Genomic DNA, 21,346 nt, shown 5'->3' on the forward strand with positions numbered 1-21,346 from the left:
TTACATAAAAAACAAGAAAATTAAAAACTGAAAAAGACTATTTTTCCTCTAGCTCACCAATTCAAGGGTAATTTTGTCATGAAAATTGTTATTTATGCTGGCATAGACACCTCTGTTAAGAAGCATTAATGGTGCTCTAGCGAAAGGTGAATTTTGAAAAATAAAACTTACTGACATGATAAGTTTTAGACATTTTAAAAAGTTATGATGAATTTAAGAGAAATATCAAAAGCTCGTGATGAATTTTAGACAATTTCCAAAAACAAAAGTATTACAATTTGCCTCTGAATCGGAAGAATGCAATTGTGCAAAGAAGAGTTCTCAATTAATTCGGAGGGTCATTAATTGTTGATCTCCTACTTCCTACTTCTGATCGTTTATGCTTTTAATCAGTCCTATTATTAGCTACTTCATGGGCTGCACTATATTTTTTTCTAGAGAGTGGAGACAAATAAACGCAACTTGTAAGGTCTCGGACTTCTTCAAACATGCCCCGCTTATTCCACTTCACATAACATTTTCTTGACTCTAAGACCTGTACTATTATATGGCATGCTAAGCATTTGTACAAATTTGAACTTTCTTCAGGCCTAGTTCTTGAGCAAGATCAAGAACAAAAATTAGCTCATGGGTTGTCCGTCCGTCTAGGTCTTGCCCCACATTCATTGCATCATACTGCTGTCACAAATTCATATTAATACTAGATACAACAGTGAAGCCTGATGTAGTATGTTGTATAATATCGTGGTTGATCCAGAACCATTGATCGATGATATAATTTTGTTTCCTTTGATTTATCAAGAGTGTTCAAGTATGGTAATTGGCTTCACTGCTGCACACCTCTTGGTTTTTATATTATTTTGTGTGTATTTGTATAGTATATATTTGTATTTACATTCTTTCTAATCTGAAGTATAAATTTGTATTGATTTTATATTTTATATATAATATAAATATATACAAAATATAAGATTTTATACGTATTTATACGGAACCTAAACAAAGCTCAGCCGAATATCCATCGTATCGTAAGTGAGTCAATTCCATATTCCACGGCTATTATCGAACTTCCAGGAAAAAAGCATAAAGGTGAGTGCAGATCTGCTGATCAGTGATCACTGAAATTGCTGGTCACGTTCCAGCCGCACGTGTAAAATATTGGGGAAATTAAGAACAAGAGATGTTCCAACGTGCGGCTGGATGAAACGTTACCAGCAATGTGCTGTGAACTCATTCCCGTAGTCCCGTAGCCGTCGTTGTTTAATCTTCAACGGTCAAACTCTCTGTTCGCATTATTTTCTTCCGGTTTCAATACCCTTTTCGGTATCATAGAAATTGTCCCCACGCTTAATGGTCTTCCTCTTCCCCATTTCCAGGTGAATCCTTGGTAGTTTCTCTGTTTAAAACCCTAGTTTTATTTTAGTCAGCAGAGCCGTCACGATATTAGCGAAGAAGAAGAAAAAGAAGAAGAGATAAAGAAATGGATAATTCCACCCAAGAATCTCATCTGAGATCCGAGAATTTCTTTACTCATGACTCTCCATACCCAATTTACGCCATGGCGTTCAGTTCCTCTTCCGACCGAATCCACCGTATCGCTGTCGGTAGCTTCTTGGAGGAGTACAATAACAAGGTAGATATCATCTCTTTCGATGAGGAAACCCTGACTTTCAAAACCGATCCCAATCTCTCCTTCGATCACCCTTATCCACCAACCAAGCTTATGTTCCATCCCAACGGCGCCAAATCCCTTCGCAAATCCTCCAATCTCCTCGCCTCCTCCGGTGACTATCTCCGTCTCTGGGAGGTTCGCGAGAACTCCATCGAGCCCAGAGCGCTTCTCAACAACAGTAAGACCAGCGAGTTCTGCGCCCCCCTTACGTCCTTCGATTGGAACGATGCGGAGCCTCGGCGAATTGGTACTTCTAGCATCGATACAACCTGCACGATTTGGGACGTCGAGAGAGGGGTTGTGGATACGCAGCTCATTGCTCACGATAAGGAGGTTTACGACATTGCCTGGGGTGAGGTTGGTGTGTTTGCTTCTGTATCGGCTGATGGATCGGTTCGGATTTTTGATTTGAGAGATAAGGAGCACTCCACCATTGTATACGAGAGCCCGCAGCCTGACACCCCCTTGCTTAGGTTGTCTTGGAACAAGCAGGACTTGAGGTACATGGCAACCATTCTGATGGATAGCAATAAAGTTGTTATTTTGGATATTAGATCACCGGGTTTGCCAGTCGCGGAGCTGGAGAGACATCGGGCGTGCATCAATGCCATTGCATGGGCCCCACAGAGTTGCCGCCATATCTGTTCAGCAGGAGATGATGCGCAGGCCTTGATTTGGGAGTTGCCCACGGTCGCAGGTCCAAACGGGATCGATCCCATTCTGGCATACACGGCAGGGTCGGAAATTAATCAGCTGCAGTGGTCAGCTCTTCAGCCTGACTGGATTGCGATTGCATTTGCCAACAAAATGCAGCTTCTGAAGGTTTGAGGTGTGTGGAGATTGATCTTTTTTAAACTATTTTATATATCTCTTTATTGAATTTTTGTACACTTTGAGCAAGTTGTTACCAATTCCATGCCTGCTATACATAAATTGGTTAGTTTCAGTAAGAACAACTGCATTAATCAGTTATCTCATCAGAGTTCAATTTCTACAATGTGTGGGCAGATACTCCTTATATTTATATTTATGCAAATCATGGCTGCGTGGGTTGCTAATTTTAAATGAATTTTACCTACACAATTTAGCTAGTGATTCGGGTAGCTCTTGTGGTAATGAAATCTATTGTTGCAGTCGAGGGGGGTATAGACATGTTAGAAATAGTCCTTATTTTGAAACTAGGGGCAATCATTTCTAGCCAGACCCGGGCCTGGCCTGACCCATGATCACTCGTATTTTGAAACCATGGAAGAACGTGACCACATAACCAGCCACAACACTACCATGGAGGGGTGGGGGAAGTGACTTCTGAGCCACTCATACTATTTCAACCAAATGCATCTCGGATTAGTAGATATTGGTTATAAGCCTGTCATAATTCCCAGATATAGATACCAATATGGGCATACCACTTTCCATTTCCCAAGATCCTGGATACATATATGGGTGCAACCCCATTTAATATTCTTATATCATGATTTTATATCCAGCAATATATACATTTTTTATAGTATGATTTGTTAATATATACCGGTTTATATTTTGAAAATATTGAGTATTGACACTATAAAGTACAAATCCTGCAGTATTTGAGTATTGAAACTATAAAATACACATCAGTCATTGGTATTCTTAGCTGTACCAATGACTATACGTGGACTTAAAGAGTGGAGCTTTGATAGGAAACAGTGAGGCACTTGCAAATCAATGCAGCTCCAAAATGTTCCCACCTTCTTGCTTCCATGTACCCTTGGCCACAAAGAGATTTCATCTTGATTATAAAGACGAGAAACCAATCAAAAAATTATTAGGATGAGAAACCTGCAATGTAGAATTACTCTTACCTCAGCTATGATATAAAGATAAAATTGAAGAAATACAAGTCTGAAAGTACTAAAAAGACCAAGAGGCAGCCTATTCACTGTCTGTCAGGGAACAATTGCCAGGATGAGAAACCTGCAATGTAGAATTACTCTTACCTCAGCTATGATATAAAGATAAAATTGAAGAAATACAAGTCTGAAAGCACTAAAAAGACCAAGAGGCAGCCTATTCACTGTCTGTCAGGGAACAATTGCCAAGCCAAAGAACCAGCTGCATGACTCCATGGCTCCAATGGAGCAGCATTGAGGCTTTGCTTCTCTGTTCATGCTAAAAAAGCAGCATTAACTCCAGTACTGATAGCTGCTGTAATGTGGCAACGTGCCAACTGACAACATTGCCTCAGTATTTGCGGATGCTGTACTGCAGCATGGCATGTGTGTCCAAGGAATAAAGTTGCTTCTGATCCCAACATTGAGAACCTAGAAATGAGAGGAGAAAGAAAGAACTTACATTACCTTTTCTCAGCCTGTTTGAAAGTTTTTCCCATTTCTCTTTCCCAAACTCTGCAACTTCATAGTGATAAAAAAGGAACTCTGCAACATCACCACATTGAGAGTTTCTTTGAAATTTCCTTCCAGATTCTTTTTTTGTTTTTTTTTTTTATCAATAGTTGTGAAAATCATTAATAAAAATGTAAACAATGGCAAGGTGCCAACCAGCTGGTTGGTAAGGTCTGGCTGGTCGTAGTGGAGACTTGGGATCGAGTCTCGCCTGCACCTGGGTTAGGGGGGTTATGGGCTGGGGGATGGGCTACCCCCATTGTGTAGCCCTTCCAAAAGAAATAAAAAAGAATAAAAAAATGTAAATAATGAATATAATATAAAAATTCAGTCAGTGGGAGGTAAACCCTCTTATCTGTCCCCAAAGAACTTTTCCTTGTTTTTACAATTGTGCCCAAAAAAGCTGATCCCTTCCCACTCCTTGTTTAGATAGAGCATTGGCTAGGGAGTTAGCACTTCATTTAACCCGTCGTAGCCTCACTTCCATTTTTTGTGTCAGTCATTTTGAATTTCTTCCTTTCATTGTTGTAGCTTCACAATTTTGCCTCCTCAATTTGCAACCAACCCACAACCAACTTTGAGTTTCATTCAATGGTTAGTTTCCTAATATTCTGATTCTTTGCCCTCTGTACTCCTTTAAGCATTGCCATAACCTTAGCCCTTAGAGAATCCCCTAAACCAATAACGCCTGAATATAAGGCACTTATTTTTGCCCTCTTCATCCTCAAGTACCCCTTTGATTCTTGGGATTCCTGGATTTCCAAGGTTGCTTCCATCAAAGTTTAGTTTAATGAACCCACTTTCCGGTGGAGACCAAAGTGATTGATGACATTCTTTTTAAGTCAACCACTTCTTTCCAACTGACAACATTGCCTCAGTATTTGCGGATGCTGTACTGCAGCATGGCATGTGTGTCCAAGGAATAAAGTTGCTTCTGATCCCAACATTGAGAACCTAGAAATGAGAGGAGAAAGAAAGAACTTACATTACCTTTTCTCAGCCTGTTTGAAAGTTTTTCCCATTTCTCTTTCCCAAACTCTGCAACTTCATAGTGATAAAAAAGGAACTCTGCAACATCACCACATTGAGAGTTTCTTTGAAATTTCCTTCCAGATTCTTTTTTTGTTTTTTTTTTTTTATCAATAGTTGTGAAAATCATTAATAAAAATGTAAACAATGGCAAGGTGCCAACCAGCTGGTTGGTAAGGTCTGGCTGGTCGTAGTGGAGACTTGGGATCGAGTCTCGCCTGCACCTGGGTTAGGGGGGTTATGGGCTGGGGGATGGGCTACCCCCATTGTGTAGCCCTTCCAAAAGAAATAAAAAAGAATAAAAAAATGTAAATAATGAATATAATATAAAAATTCAGTCAGTGGGAGGTAAACCCTCTTATCTGTCCCCAAAGAACTTTTCCTTGTTTTTACAATTGTGCCCAAAAAAGCTGATCCCTTCCCACTCCTTGTTTAGATAGAGCATTGGCTAGGGAGTTAGCACTTCATTTAACCCGTCGTAGCCTCACTTCCATTTTTTGTGTCAGTCATTTTGAATTTCTTCCTTTCATTGTTGTAGCTTCACAATTTTGCCTCCTCAATTTGCAACCAACCCACAACCAACTTTGAGTTTCATTCAATGGTTAGTTTCCTAATATTCTGATTCTTTGCCCTCTGTACTCCTTTAAGCATTGCCATAACCTTAGCCCTTAGAGAATCCCCTAAACCAATAACGCCTGAATATAAGGCACTTATTTTTGCCCTCTTCATCCTCAAGTACCCCTTTGATTCTTGGGATTCCTGGATTTCCAAGGTTGCTTCCATCAAAGTTTAGTTTAATGAACCCACTTTCCGGTGGAGACCAAAGTGATTGATGACATTCTTTTTAAGTCAACCACTTCTTTCCAATTTCTAAGGATGCCATCTACTATAATGTCATAGAAGGTTTCCAAAGATTTCAACCAATGAGCCACTCTAATCATAATATTTTCAAGAATAGCTTATTTTCTTCTCTCCTTTTCTAAGAAATTTCCTTAGTTTCTTTGTTCTTATATAGCCTAGCTTATTGCAGCCCTTTGTACATCTCCACATGATTCTTCCCTTTTTCTTTGGCTAAATGAAAATTATTAGTCATTCATAAAAAAAATGAAAATTATTAGTCTTTGCACATCTGTTGGGGGATTCGATCTACACCCAAACAAAGAGAAAAACCTTTTCCAAATACATACAACAAAAGGATAAGAGATTAATAAGTGATAGCAAGTCACACCATTGGCTTTACATAGGACACACCATTGAGGGGATAAGCACCACTTAGGTCTTTTTCTTTGGAGTAGGTCACAAGTATTAATTCTTTCATAGAAAACTTCCTAACAAAAAGCTCCAACCTAGGAAAAGATTGCAAAGAGCTGAAAGTAGGTTGAGTTAAAAGCCTTGAAAAAGGAAGCACAAGAGAAGGAGCTAGAAGGAGAGAGGTGTAAAGTGCGCCGTAATCTTTCATGTGCAAGTAGAGGTGTAAAGTGGGCCATGGAGGGCTGGCACGGCACGCCCTGCGAGCAGTCTGTGCAAAGTGCGGGCCGTGCCACCCTCCTCGGTGAAAAATTTAGGGGTCGGCCCGACACGGCCCACGGCCTAGGCCCGTATGGGCTTGTTCCGGGCTGTAGGCTGGGCCATGGGCTTCGGCCGTGCCAAGCTGGGCCACAGGGTGGGCCTTGGGCCTGGGTCGAACTGGGCTAGACTGATTTTTTGACTTTTGTTGTTTTTTTATTTTGAAAATTTTGATTTCTTTTCTAAGTAAAGGTGTAAAACTAAAATATTTAACTTTCCTTTGAGCTTTGGGAACTATTTGAAAAATTAAGAAATGAGAAATGAGAAATCTAACACATAAATGAAACAAATACTTAACAAAATAAGAATGATGGAATAACAAATTGGAAGAAAAATAGGAATTTTATTTCATTTAAATTTGAATGATACAAATTACAAAACATACAATGGTTGGATACTTGGATGGATGAAATATGAAAGTGGAATAAATCATAGTTGTCAAACGCCATATGTTTTGCGCACTAGGCGCCCGCCTAGAGACTTAGGCGGGCGCCTAGGCGCTTGGACGAACGCCTACATACAAGGAGGGCGCCTAATGTATCTAAAATAATTATTTTTTTAAATTTATTAGTTTGATATTTCATTGGTTGTTGTATTCCTTTAAAATAAACCTGTTACACTGTATCAGTTTAGTATTAAGACAACTATAGAATAGTGTATACAACTAAACTAAGACAAGGGTATACAACTAAACTAGCCTCGCCAAGGCGCCTTGAAAACTATGGAATAAATTAATAAAATATAAAAAATACAATATAATTACAAATTGAAAATACAAAATTATTCAAAAATAGCAAATAAGTTAAATAAAATTAAAACAAAATTTACAATAATTTGAAAAAAAATAAAAAATTCTATTCATCTATTCAACTTTTGTTCATGAATCATGACTTTCATCATCTGCTTCAGGTGAAATATCTTGTGTAGTGTCATGCCCTCATTTGTCTTGTAATCTATCTTCTACATCTAGCCAATCCTTAAAGTAGATGCATATTTCTATACTTTCATCGTTCATGCAATTTCTTTTGTCGTCCAACACCTTGGTAGCTGCACTAAAACAAGACTCCGATGGAACTGTAGACACCGGAGGGGTTAGTAGATCACGTGCCATTGCGGCGAGAATTGGATAATTTTTTGAATGTTCACTCCACTAGGATAAAATATCAAAATTATTTGTTCCCTCACCTAAACTAGAAAAATTTGCTTGTAAATAAAAATTAAGTTCAGTAAATGAACTTGTTGTAGAAGTAGCAAATTTCTGCCTTCTATTTATTAAATAAAAAAGTTTTTCTCTTCTACTATTGGGCTCAAGATTAGAAGTAGAAGATGCTTATAAGTTGTAGGATTATTTCCTACTGCTTCAAATTTATATAAACTGTATATTTCAAATAATAAATTATTAATTTCTTTTTTTTTATTTCTAATTTCAACATTCATATTTTCATATCATGTTTTAAGTAAAATATCTAAACCATCTTTCCTAATCCTAGGATCTAATATTGTAGCTAAGCAATAAAGGGGAGACCGGAGAAATGTTCTCCCAATATTTTTTAAATTTATTTTCCACTATTTCAACAATACATTTAAACTGTGGATTATTTCTATATTTTGCAAAACAATCACTAATTACTATTAATTGATAAGGTAAACTACAACTAGTTGGATAATAAATACCTGATAATTCATTTGTTGCATCATAAAAATGTTTAAAAAAATCTCTTATACAAACTGCAATTTTCTAGTCTTCCTCAAATATAATATCAATAGGCTTTTTTGCATTATAAAAATCAGTAAAAATTTGTTTATGAGAAATACAATTTTCTAACATAGTATAGGTAGAATTCCATCTATGTTTAACACCTAATATAAAATGTTTATATTTTAAATCATAATTTTGATATAAATATTTAAATTCTTGTTTTCTTGCCCTTGAACTTTTAATATATTTAATACAATTTTAATTTTAGAAATATGAGTAGAAATTATTAACAGTTGAACAAAGGAGAAGAGAGGTAGGAGAAGAGAAGAGAGGAGAGAAGAGAAGAGGAAGAGAGGAGAGAAGAGAAGAGAAGAGGAAGAGAGGAGAGAAGAGAAGAGAGAGATTTGGAGTCTGCTATAGTGTTGTTATAGTACTGGCGGCGCCAGCTTATATATATATATACCATAATTAGAAGAGAAAGGACCCTTGTGCCCCTACTTAAGTTACAACATAAAAAACAAAAGAAAAAACTGTTTTAATTTGTCCAAACGGATCCTAACACAACAGAATACAAACATAATAAATAAAGTTAACATTCCAACACTCCCCCTCAAGTTGGGACATGGATGTCAATCATGCCCATGTCACACAAATTATTATGCCGCACGTGTTGAAGGCCCTTGGTGAAGATGTTCCTCTGGACTAACATAAGGAGTGCACACTTCTTCGCTCACAAGTTTTTCTCTAATAAAATGCTTGTCTACTTCAATATGTTTTGTTTTATCATGGAGGACTGGGTTAGCAGCAATGTTGATGGCAGCCTTGTTGTCATAGTAGAGTGACATAGGTTTGTTAACTGCAAAACCCAACTCTCCTAACAAATTTTTTATCCACATCATTTCAGCAACTCTATGAGACATGGCTCTGCATTCTGTCTCAGCACTGGATTTAGCCACCACACTTTGCTTCTTACTTTTCCAGGTGACTAGGTTTCCTCTCACAAAGGTACAATACCCACTGGTAGATTTTCTATCAAATGCCCATGTTTCTGGAAAAGCAAACCAACTCCTGGGAACTTCTTGAGGTATCTAAGGATTCTTTCTACAGCTTCAAAGCGAGTTGTTTTAGGATTATGCATGAACTGAATAAGAACACCCACTGCATAGGCAATATCAGGTCTGGTCATAGACAAATATCAGAGTCTCCCTACAAGTCTTTGGAACTTCTTTACATCTTTCAAACACTCCCCCTGACTGTCTCCTAGCTGATGGTTGGGTTCAATGGGTGAATCAATTGGTTTCACTCCCAACTTGCCTGTATCCTCTAATAGATCTAATACATATTTTCTTTGGGAAATAAAGATGCCCCTTTTTGAGCGAGCAACTTCAATTCCAAGGAAATAACATAAGGGGCCTAGATCTTTCACCTCAAATTGAGTGGCTAAGAATTTCTTCAGCTTTTGTATTTCAGTCTTCCAGTCTCATGTGATTACTATGTTATCAACATAGACAATCAAAGTTGCAATTTTCCCTTCACATTTTTTCACAAATAAAGTATAATCTGACTGGCATTGTTTGAATCCCATCTGTTGCACTGCTAAATAAAACCTACTAAACTAGGCCCGAGGTGATTGTTTCAATCCATATAAAGATTTTTTTTTTTTTTAATTTGCACACATTCTGCTCACTACCTTTGGCACAAAAACCTAGAGGTTGAGTCATGTAAACCTCTTCCTCTAGGTCACCATTCAAGAATGCATTCTTGATATTTAACTGATGAAGTTCCCAATCAAGGTTAGCTGCCAGTGAGAGGAGGATTCTGATTGAATTCATCTTGGCTATTGGAGCAAAGGTCTCTGCATAGTCTACTCCATACACTTGTGTAAACCCTTTGTCCACCAATCTAGCTTTGTATTTTTCTGCTGAACCATCAACTCTATGCTTTACTGTGAATACCCACTTTCAACCCACTAGTTCCTTCCCTTCAGGAAGATCCCCTAACTCCCAGGTGCCATTTTTGTGTAAGGCATTGATTTCTTCCTTCATTGCATCTATCCATTCAAGTTTGGATAAAGCTTCTACCACATTCTTAGGAACAGAGACACTGCCAATAGAGAAAACGAATGCGCAGCATGAAGGTGAAATATGATCATAGGACACAAAGTGAGAGATAGGATGATTAGTAGTACAAGACCTAACACATTTTCTCTTAGCAATAGGAACATCAAGATCATTAACAACAGGAGGATCAATGTTAAGAGATTTAGGCATATCAATGGGAACAAGTGTACCTGGCTGATGAGGTGGATCTACCTTTGGAGAGTCTGATGATATTGGTTGCATAGTTTCAGGTTCCACTGCTCTTGAACTCTGCTGGCTCTTATGGCGGCGAAGAAAGACCCAAAATGGAGAAGGGTCGGGAAGAGGAGGTAGTTGAACCTGAGTGTGTTTCTCCTCAACCCTATTCTCCCCCTGAGGAGAAACCGAGAAGAAGGGTTGACTCTCAAAGAATGATACATCCATGGAGACATAGTACTTGCATGAAGCAGGATCATAGTAGCGGTAACCTTTTTGAGATAACGAATAACCAAGAAAAACACAAGGAGTGGCACAGAATCGAGTTTACTTGCGAGTAGGAGACAAGTCATGAACAAAGCAATGACACCCAAAGACACGCATTGGAATGGGGGACAACGGAGCTATAGGAAACAAGAGTTGATGTGGGGCTTTATACTCTAGTAACCGAGATGGCATTCAATTGATGATATATGCAGCACACATAACAACATCCATCCAAAAATGTTTCGAAACATTCATATGAAGTAATAAACTACGAGCTACCTCAAGTAGATGATGATTTTTCCTTTCAGCAACACCGTTTTGTTGAGGTGTCCTGGCACAAGAGCTTCGATGAAGAGATCCACACGAAGCAAAGAACTCCGTGAGATTATTATGGAAGTACTCTTTTGCATTCTCTGATTGGAAAATGTGAATTTTAGTTTGAAATTGAGTGAAAACCATTCGTTGAAAGTTTTTCACAATCTTTGGCACTTCATCTCTAGATCGCATAGGATACACCCAAGTATATCTAGAGTAGTCATCGATCAAAGTAATGAAATATTTATATCTAATCTCAGTAGGTAGAGAAATAGGGCCCCAAACATCAGAATAGACAATATGAAAAGGAAATTCAGATCTTTTATTTCTTAAAGGAAAGGAATTTCTACAATGTTTGCTCAATTGGCATGTATGACACTGCAATTTACTAACTAACAAAGACAAACAACTCAAGAAACATAAGTTTTAAAGATTCAAACGAAAGGTGACCAAGCGATTATGCCACAAGTAGGCATGACTCTCACTAGAAGAACTTAAAGACTCTGTAGCCACAAGACCAACTTTATTCTCCAACACGTAGAGGCCATCCACCATACTTCCTCTACCAATTGTCTTCTTCGAGGTTAAATCTTGAAATACACACGAAAAAGGAAAAAAGGTCACTGAACAATTCAATGAATGAGTAATACTGCTAATGGAAAGTAAATTGATAGGTAATTTAGGAACATGCAACACATTAGAGAGGGTAAGACCAAGAGGAAGGGAAATGGTTCCTTGACTGGCTATGGTGGAATAAGACCCATAAGCTAGTCTCACCTTATCTCTCACAGAGAGGAGGTTATATGCTTGAAATAAATTTGACTTATCAGTCATGTGGTTTGAGGCTCCAGAGTCAATTATCCAAGGGGAATCAGATGTATGAGATGACACATGGAAGGCAGTTGTAGTGTTACCTAATGTAGACGCAAAGGAGGTAGAAGGAGTAGGGCCAGAATCCATCTGGCGAAATGTCCTACCATATAATTCCAAGTGGTCACGAAAGGAGTTGATGATCTCTTCCATGGGGTCAGAACCAGAGTGCCGTTCTTGGGGTACCATGGGACTAGTCTCTTGAGATACCACATTTGCTGAGTTATTTCTTCTAACTGTGTTGGGTTGGCTTATTACTCGGATCAGGCTTCTTACTCAATTTCTGAGCCCATTTTGGCTTGCCATGAAGATCCCAACATGTGTCTCTAGCGTGCCTGGACTTTTGACAGTGAGTGCACCAAAGTTTGTCTTTGTCATCCACTCTCTTCTGTGAATCTCCCTTTTTAAAAGAACCTCCAACATTTGAACTTATACCCCCTCAGACAGCTAGTGCAATCAGTTCCCCTTCTGTACAATTCATCACACTTCTTCTGCTCTCTTCAGACTAAACTAGGGCATAAACTTCTTCGATTGAAGGTAGGTTCTTACTTCCTAAGATTTGTACTCTCATGGATTCATATGTAGGATTCAACCCCAAAAGAAAGGCAAATACCCAACATCCTCATCGCACTTCCAATTCACATTTTGATAATGATCCAATTCCTCCCAAATTGATGTCAAGTCTGAATAGTACACCGAGATACTCCTCTCCCCTTGCTTGCAAATGGAGGATTCTGCTTGTAATTGATATATCTTTGCATAGTGTCTGTTCTGAATAGGTAGATTTTGCTTGTTCCCATATTTCACAAGCTGTTTCAGCCCACATAAAGGTCTTCCTTGTGGCAGCATGGAAACCAAGAGTCATGACATCACCATGCTATTTTCTTGGTCCCATCTATCATGTTCAATACTACCAATCTTTGGTTCTTTGATTTTACCATTAATATACCCAAATTTTCCTCTAGCAGTAATGTAAAGTTTAATTCCCCTAGACCATTCAAGATAGTTCAGTCCATCTAAGGGGATTACAGCCATGGGGAAACTCATATCCATCCCCCCACTCATTCCATTTTGACCTCTTGAAATTCCTAAAGTTGCAGAATTCTCAGAGGACATGATTCAAACACCTTTCAGACCTTACACACACCTTATAATCCCTCTTATCACCAAACAAACAATCCTAGAAACACCAAGGATGAAGCCCACATGCACACACTGCAATCTGGACACAATTTGACCACAAACCAGCCTAGATTGTCCAAAAAAGGCAAGATTTTAGGGTGATCTCAGAGCTGATCTGACCTAGCAGTCACTCCACCAACTTCCAGACACCCCAAACACATTGACTGCTAGGAGGGGTCATAAACCAGTATGGTTACATCACAAGGGTAAAAGATTAGGTCATCCACGACCTACAGATCTGAATTCTCAGACATGGGATTTCGAACCTCACAGCTTCTCAGAAAACATTCAGCAGTCTGGAGTCATATAGTTTCTTCTTGGTACACGACCAAGGAAAAGGAAAAAAACACTAAAAAAAATCTGTACCAGTCGTAGGTCTACACTTTTTTTATCTCAGTTGAAGAAGGCAATAGGTTGAAGCTTGTTCGATCTGCTCACAAGCCTAGCAGAACTGCTTTGATACCATATTAACAGCCGAACAAAGGAGAAGAGAGGTGGGAGATGATAAGAGGAAGAAAGGAGAGAAGATAGAAGAGAGGAGAGAAGAGAAGAGAGAGATTTGGAGTCTGCTACAGTGCCGCTACAGTGCTGGCGGCGCCAGTTTATATTAATATATATAGGGTGACCATAATTAGAAGGGAAAGGACCCTTATGCCCCTGCTTAAGTTATAGCATAAAAAACAAAAGAAAAAACTGCTTTAATTTGTCCAAACGGACCCTAACTCAGCAGAATACAAACATAATAAATAAAGTTAACACTCCAATAGAAATAATATTTAAAGAATCTTGAATACATAAATTCAAGATGTGACATGCACATCTGATATGAAATAATTTACCATTTAAACATGGTTTTAATTGAGATTTTAAAATACTTACTGTAGAATCGTTATTGCTGGCATTATCAAAACTAATAGAAAATTATTTATTCTTAATTCCATAAGCATGTAAAGTATTTAAAATGCTTGCAGCAATAGCTGGGCCAATATGTGGCCATTCAAGCCTAGTAAAACTTAAAGTTCTTTTATTTAGAAGCCAATTTTCATCAATAAAATGGCTGGTAACACAAATATAACTTATGTTAAATTTAGAAGTCCAAACATCAGATGTAATTGCAACTTTAGAATTAAGATTTGATAACAAATAAATTAAATTTTGTTTATATGAATAAAAAGTTTTTTAAGCATATGATTTAATAGTATTCCTAGAAACTTTTTTATATTGTGGATTTACAAAATTACGTAACCATTTTTCAAGTTTAGTATCTTTAGCTAACAAAAATGGTTGTTCTGCATGTACAATGTATTTTGCTAATTCTTCTCATTTTTCTTGTGAATATTTAAATATACCAAAACACCCCCTCCTAATTTTTGTTTGTGTTGTTTCTCTCTCTCTCTTCTTCTTCTTCTTCTTCTTCTTCTTCTTCTTCTTCCTTCTCATGTGTGAGCAAATGTCTGCTCAAAAGGCCAGCACCACCGTTGCTACAATAGCTAAAGTCTTTTCTACATTTTTGGCAAACTGCTCTTTTTCCCTTCCCCTCAACATCTTCTACTTTAAATATTTTCCAAACCGGGCTACTCAACTTAGAGGCCCTCTTTCTTTCCCCTAATATTAGTACCAGGGGTGAAAGTTCCGCTTCCATCAATATCAATAGCATCAGTGCTAACACTATCATGATGCGACTAAATATCGTCAACAGTGAACATGTTGGAGAATTGGTTTTGGGAAGAGCCAACCATTTTTTTAATTCTAAAAAAATAAAAATTAATTTAATTGGACTTACCCGGATTTCCGGTTCAGAATCCCAACTTGATTTCAACGGTTAAAGCCTTTAAACGTCCAAGCCTCCCAAATTGCTAACTTGAGATACTTAAGTTGGTTGAGCAAGCATTCTTCTTGTCGAAACTTTAATAAAATTGAGAATTGGAGAATTAGACAATCAGGCAATCAGACTATCAGAGTTCACTCAGATTGTAGAGAATGTATGAGAGAGAGAGAAGAGATTAAGAGAATTGTTGAACTGGTGTGATGAGAATGGTGGAGGATAGGGCTATTTATAGGAATTGAAAATAATTGAATTGCCCAAAATACCCTAAAAACTAGTTGTTTTTTAGTTGTTGGGAGGGGTATTTTGGTCATTGTAAAGTTATTTATCTTTACCCAAAAAACCCCCTAAACTAGTTGTTATATAGCTGGTGGGGGGATTTGTGTCATTTTTTCTCCCCCATAAGCAAAATACATAAATACCCCCCTATATTGTTAGGGGGTACTTATGTAAAAAAAACCCAAAAAAGCTGAAACTAGCCGTTGGGGTGGGGGTCCCCAATGGCTGGTTTTCGGACGGGCCGAGCGTAGCTCACTATGGGCCTTGCGGGCCGTGCTGCGGGCTGGACCGTGCCGGCTTGTGGATTACGAACCCTTGGCCCAGCATGGCACGGACCATCGTGCCGGGCCTGGCACAGCCCGCGGGCTGTATCGCTGCTGTCTTCTGAAAGTGTTTGTCAAAGTGGGTGAACTGAGTTGTCTGTACTTTCCTTCTACAAAAAGTATTTCGGTATTGGAAACCTTATTTGTATCCCTTTCCACTTTCTGTTCTCCCTCGATACTGGCAATATTAGAGGCTTCATCATTTGAATCAGTTTCATCTCCATATGAAAGTGCTATAGCTCTTGTCTTTGCCTTGGAATCCACTATGGAGACACTTGCACCTCTCTGGATGCCCTTGGGGATGATGATAGATGGTTTCTATTATCCCTAGTTGAGGCCTTTGACCCTCAACTTACATAATTTCAAGATGCATATTTTGTGAAACTTTATAAATTTTAAGTACTAAAATTAATTATTCTATTATTAATATTTTTATTTGTATAAATTTCTTGAGAGTAAAAATCTTTTTTAATATATAAATGTGGATTTGATAGGTTATTTATTCCATTAATGTTTATAAAATACTAATTTTGAATATTATTCTTTTTAATTTTCAGTTGGAATTGTTGAACGTGAACATTTGGTATTTGTTTGGATTGCATGTCGATATAAAAGTTAATAGAAGTTATTTTATTTCATTTATTATTACAAGTTGTAAGATGGCTTAGTGGCTTAAGGTTGTGTTTAAGAAAAGACGCCAAGCAACCATCAGATCTGGGTTCAAATCATGCAAACTACAATGTTTTAAGAGAAGGCACGTACCGGCTTTTATATCATATCAGTGCTCATCAGTGCATATTGGCCAATACAACGCCGTGTGACTCGATAGTCGATACAAAGGCGTGTGATGTATCATGTTGCATGACTCAGTGGATGCATTGTAAGCCATAGCGTATCCTGTATCGGTGTGGCCTGATATCAATACGATATGCCTCATATTGGGCATATTGAGTCGATATTTAAATCCTTGCCTCCACGTGCTACCCAACTTGCTGCCTCACATCGTCACTTCCACTTTTGACGCTACCCACACCTTACTCATCTGAGAGAAGATCAATGGTTTAGGAAATAGCTTCTGGCCTTGCTCCTGATGTCCTCAATCTTGCAGCATGCAAATCAAGGGCGTTAAAAGCTTCAAGAACACCTCCTATGGCTACTGCAACCCTGTTGAATATCTGTTCCTCCCATAGATTGAATGGCAGTTCCAGTTACTTTATTGTGAAGCTTCCTTCACTCGCCTTCTTCATGTTGCAAAATGTTTACCATCATTCTAATATTTCCAAACCTACTTGAGTTTCAACTGTAACAAACTCTACATTCTCCTCTACCTCATCAAGAATAGCTTTCCTAGAATCAAAAGGCATAAGAATAGCTATAATTTTGATTCTAAGTTTCTCTGTTACAGCATGTAGAATTTCTCTCCAGTTTGTCACATCTTCCTTGGTTGTTAACACCACTCTCTGCTCCCAATTCCCTTTTTCTTATTCAACACCATTGTCTGCATTGTGGATGAGCAGGCCAGTGAAATACTTGGTTGTTCCTCTTTTTTACTCTCTTCCTTCACCTCCTGTATGGGGGTTGGGTTTAACATAGTTCCTCTTTACATCCAAAAATTCTTTTTCATTTCTGTTCTCTCTCTGCTGTTTCAATCCATTCCCTTCAGACTTAAAGATGAATTCCTGTATTTTTTTCTGAGAACATTACCCACCTACTTCTCTGTATCCTCTGGTATATACACCATCTGCTTCTTGCTGTTTTTGAAATGCTCTATTAGTGATAGAAACTGACCTTTCACATTTCTTCTCATCTCTACCACATATCTTAACAGAATTTTCCGCACCATCCATGAATCCTTTAAGCCAATGTATTGAATCTCCAATCAAGTATACAGTGGCTCATTTTTCTTCTCTGATTTTCAGCATTACTTTGCGTTTTCCTTGAGCAACAGCTTCTTTGCTTCGATTGCCATTTTCCTTCATCTCATAGCAGGTTCGAAGTATCTCTCCACTCTCCATCTCCTCTCTCTCTCTCTCTCTCTCTCAAGTCACTAGATTTTCCTTCCAGATTCTTCAGGAAGTCATCCACACATAGGTAGCCCAACTTCACCCCTTTGTTCTAGAGTCTAACACTTGTTCTGATATTCTCCTTTGCCATTGGTTATACCCCTTTTTCTCTCTTTACCCTTGATAGAAAGTAGTATACCTAAGGTTCAAGATATTGCAACGTATCAGGATGTATTGGGCGTATCATGTCATCCACACATTTTTGTTATTTTCAAGGGTAGGGCTTGCTAAGACTGAGCCCCTATAAACTTTTGAAAAAATACTAAAAAAATATGGAGTGTGTGATCAAAACACCCAATACACATTTGTGTGCATCAGGGGTGTATTGATACTTTGAACCTTGAGTATACGACAGCAAGAGTACAAGACAGAAAACATATAGACTTGTCCCTGGGTCATCTTGTGTCTCAACGGCTCAAGCCAGTCATGCAGTTGTACACAAAGGCATGCCCTTTTTGATAGACCTGATTCAGGCTAGGTGCACTATGCAACAACCACCTTCACCATGTGGCTAGGCACATCCCCATGGCTCACCTTTTTAACACTGTTCTAATTTCTATATTACCTACTAAAATAAATCCCATAAATACCCTAGCTTTAAAAGCTAGAAATAGAAAATTCCATTGCAAACCTGTCAATTATTTGTAAATAGGCCATAATTCCCTCAATTGATTTCTAAATTATGGATTCTGAGTCTGTTGGATAGGTAATTGAATAACTGATACAATGAATACTAAAATCAAGCAAAATGGGTAAATTCTTAGCCTTCATATTTAGGTGATAAATTGATCAATGGACTGAGACAAATTTCTTTCTGGGTTTGGGTTGAGGGCCTGAGGCTCAAATTGCCCTCAGATTATGAATTAGGAGTTAGTATCAACCTCAAAGGGGATCATGAACCATGCATTATATTATACAATATGTTACATAATATGAAAAAGTATATCCTAGGAGAGAGAATCAGCTTCATATTCCATGGTTCTATTATTGCTAAGTATATTTTAGGTTACACCTTGACTAGGGCAGATCCAAAATACTCGGACACCATCTTGTTGCCATCACTGCAGTGGTAATTAAAGAACTTTAAATAAGTCTCCCATTTTCATACATGGCATTCTTTAAATGTAATTCATGAATGCAATGACATGATTAGAAAGGGTTGTTTGTGTGATATGTACACAATCAACTTTGCATTATTTGTTTGGTGATGAGATTTTTTAATTCTTTCTCATTCAAGATGGTCTGAGGAATCTTTTTTTTCCTTTGCAAGTTCTAGAACAAATCTTTTTTTAGTCTATACTGAAGTCAGTTTTAGGAATTTACTGTATTCAGTAAATTTCATGTTTGCTATCTGTAGTAATTCTTTCACTTGCTATTTATAATGGATCGGATTTTTTTTTGTAAAATTTGGATTTGAAATCAGATGTATTTAGGGGTCTTTTAATTTTACAATTGTGGGAAAGGTGTCAAATGTCTTGTCCTAGTTTTTACTTGAATAGGAGTATGTTCTTTCAATATTTTTTATAGTTAAAAAACATAGGCAAAATCTATGGTACATCCACTCAAAGGTTGTCTTTCTATTCTATTCTCTATGGCTCCTCTCTAATACAATCTCTTATTCCCCTACTCTCGTTCTATCCCTGCACATCTTATCACCCAAAAACTGAGATGGAAAGAAGTGACAAATAGGAAAATAGGACATTGAACTACAATCTGGTGAATTAGTATCTGATGCTTTCCCAAGTTGAATTTATCTACAGTGTTCTGGTTTTTCAAACTATGGTTCTGCTTTACAATTTGGTGACTAGAACTTTATTGAAGGACTGTGGTTGAGGAATTTGATAGAGTTTTCTTAATCATCAATAGGAAGTTGCTCACATTACTCAAGTGGCCAGAGTCTGAGCCACTTCAAGTGCTTTATTCTTTGTTTTTTATTATACTGTAATTGTTTTTTAAAACATATTTTATGGTTTATTCTACATTAAATGTGCGACCCCTAGAAGTGTGCATTTGGTATGTTGAGCATTGAATCCTAATACCCCCTAGATTTGTGCAAGCAATTTAGGATTGTATATTGAATCTTGAATCCTAATACCCCCTAGATTTGTGCAAGCAATTTAGGATTGTATATTGAATCTTGAATCCTAATACCCTCTACATTTGTGCAAGAGAGATTCACATCAACTTAGATGCATTGTGTAGAGTCCAGATCTTGTACCCACAGGAACCCTACCCAGAGGACACCACAGCCACACATTGGGACCATCTCCCCATGAATGAATGACTAGTACGGGAGATGTTCCTGATATGCCTGATGTGTGGCTATAGTGTCTTGTGGATAGGAGATCCGAATGCCTGTGTATGGTGTTGGGCTCAAGCATGTTGTTGTCTAAGAGAGTCAATCTCTCCCCACCTTTTTAGCAAACTAGATTGAACAGCATAAATCAATTTGATGCTTAAGGACATGATGTCGCTGGCTCTTTGCGGTCTTGTTATTACTGTTCAAGACATGTATATAATGTGGGATTACTGATATTATTGCTCTGCTTTTTTCATTTCTAGTGGTCTGGTCACAAGTCATAAGATAGTCCGTTCTCTTCCATTTCTTGTGTTCAAATGGTTAAAATTGTCTTTGACTCGCAGATCCGCAAAGGTGGTGCCATTGCCCATTGGTGGGGATCCTGAATTTGAAAAGAGCAGTTGCTTGTTTGATACATGCTGTTGCGATATGTCTTGAGTGTTGGCAGTTTTATTGCAGAATTGTCTCTCGTATAGGCTATAGCAGCTAAATTATGACATGCCTGCATATGCACATGAGCTGGATAAGCACGCAATATTGGTCACATAATTCAATAAACGCCGTGCCGTCCTCCCTCCTCCCTATTGTATTGTATTGTATTGTAGTATGGGTTAATTGTATTCTCATGTACTGCCAGATTCCACGAGAACATCTATCGTACCTTGCTGTGACAGACAATCGGCAAGTTTACTATTGTAGTATCAACATGTGATTGCTTTTGCCATCTTGCTAAGAAATGCTACTGTTCTTCAAACCATTTCCTGTCAGTCACACTGACACATTGATTTTTGGCCTTCCTAATCTTCTAAGTTCTAAATAGAGAGCCTGACAGTGGGTTGTGATGCTTCTGCCTTGGAACACTTACAAAGTTATGGGGGGCCTTTAAGCCTTGTGCCCCAGCCCCAGCTTCGAGCTTTTCCTTAGTTATATCAACCAACTTACAAATTTGAATGCCCTACTTAACTTGAAAAACCCAATAGAAGGTTGGCACGGGGCTGATATAAACCTGAGGATTGAACACCTGACTAATCCAGAGCATCTGTCATGTTATCTCTTCATATTACAGAAATAGGTACAAGTAAAGAAAGCTCCTTGATCTAGACTTTGATAATTGCTGCTTTCTGTCATACACATCCATCGGTTGCCCAAACGACTATGGGTAGAGTTCGTCAATTGTAAAAAAAAAACCTAGGGTATTTTAAGTGATTTGCAAATAAAAAGGGTGTATAAAAAAAATCCATTTCGGGGTAATTTACATTCCCCTCCCCCCCTTTATATT

General features: G+C 38.0%; 1 protein-coding gene across 1 annotated transcript; it reads left to right on the forward strand.

Annotated features, from left to right (window-relative positions):
* The first annotated feature begins 1,113 nt into the window (after positions 1-1,113).
* On the forward strand, positions 1,114-20,821 carry TTG1 (Transducin/WD40 repeat-like superfamily protein). Its single transcript, XM_010253082.3, has 2 exons — positions 1,114-2,501; positions 20,412-20,821. The coding sequence occupies exon 1, from the start codon at positions 1,481-1,483 to the stop codon at positions 2,498-2,500; it is 1,020 nt and encodes a 339-aa protein (XP_010251384.1). The 5' UTR covers positions 1,114-1,480; the 3' UTR covers position 2,501; positions 20,412-20,821.
* Positions 20,822-21,346: the final 525 nt, after the last annotated feature.

The sequence above is a fragment of the Nelumbo nucifera genome, chromosome 3 (assembly GCF_055504915.1).
Source record: "Nelumbo nucifera cultivar China Antique chromosome 3, China Antique-T2T, whole genome shotgun sequence".
NCBI lineage: Eukaryota > Viridiplantae > Streptophyta > Magnoliopsida > Proteales > Nelumbonaceae > Nelumbo > Nelumbo nucifera.

Coding starts and splice junctions, on each gene's coding strand:
- TTG1 (XM_010253082.3), top strand. CDS start 1,481: ATGGATAATTCCACCCAAGAATCTCATCTGAGATCCGAGAATTTCTTT.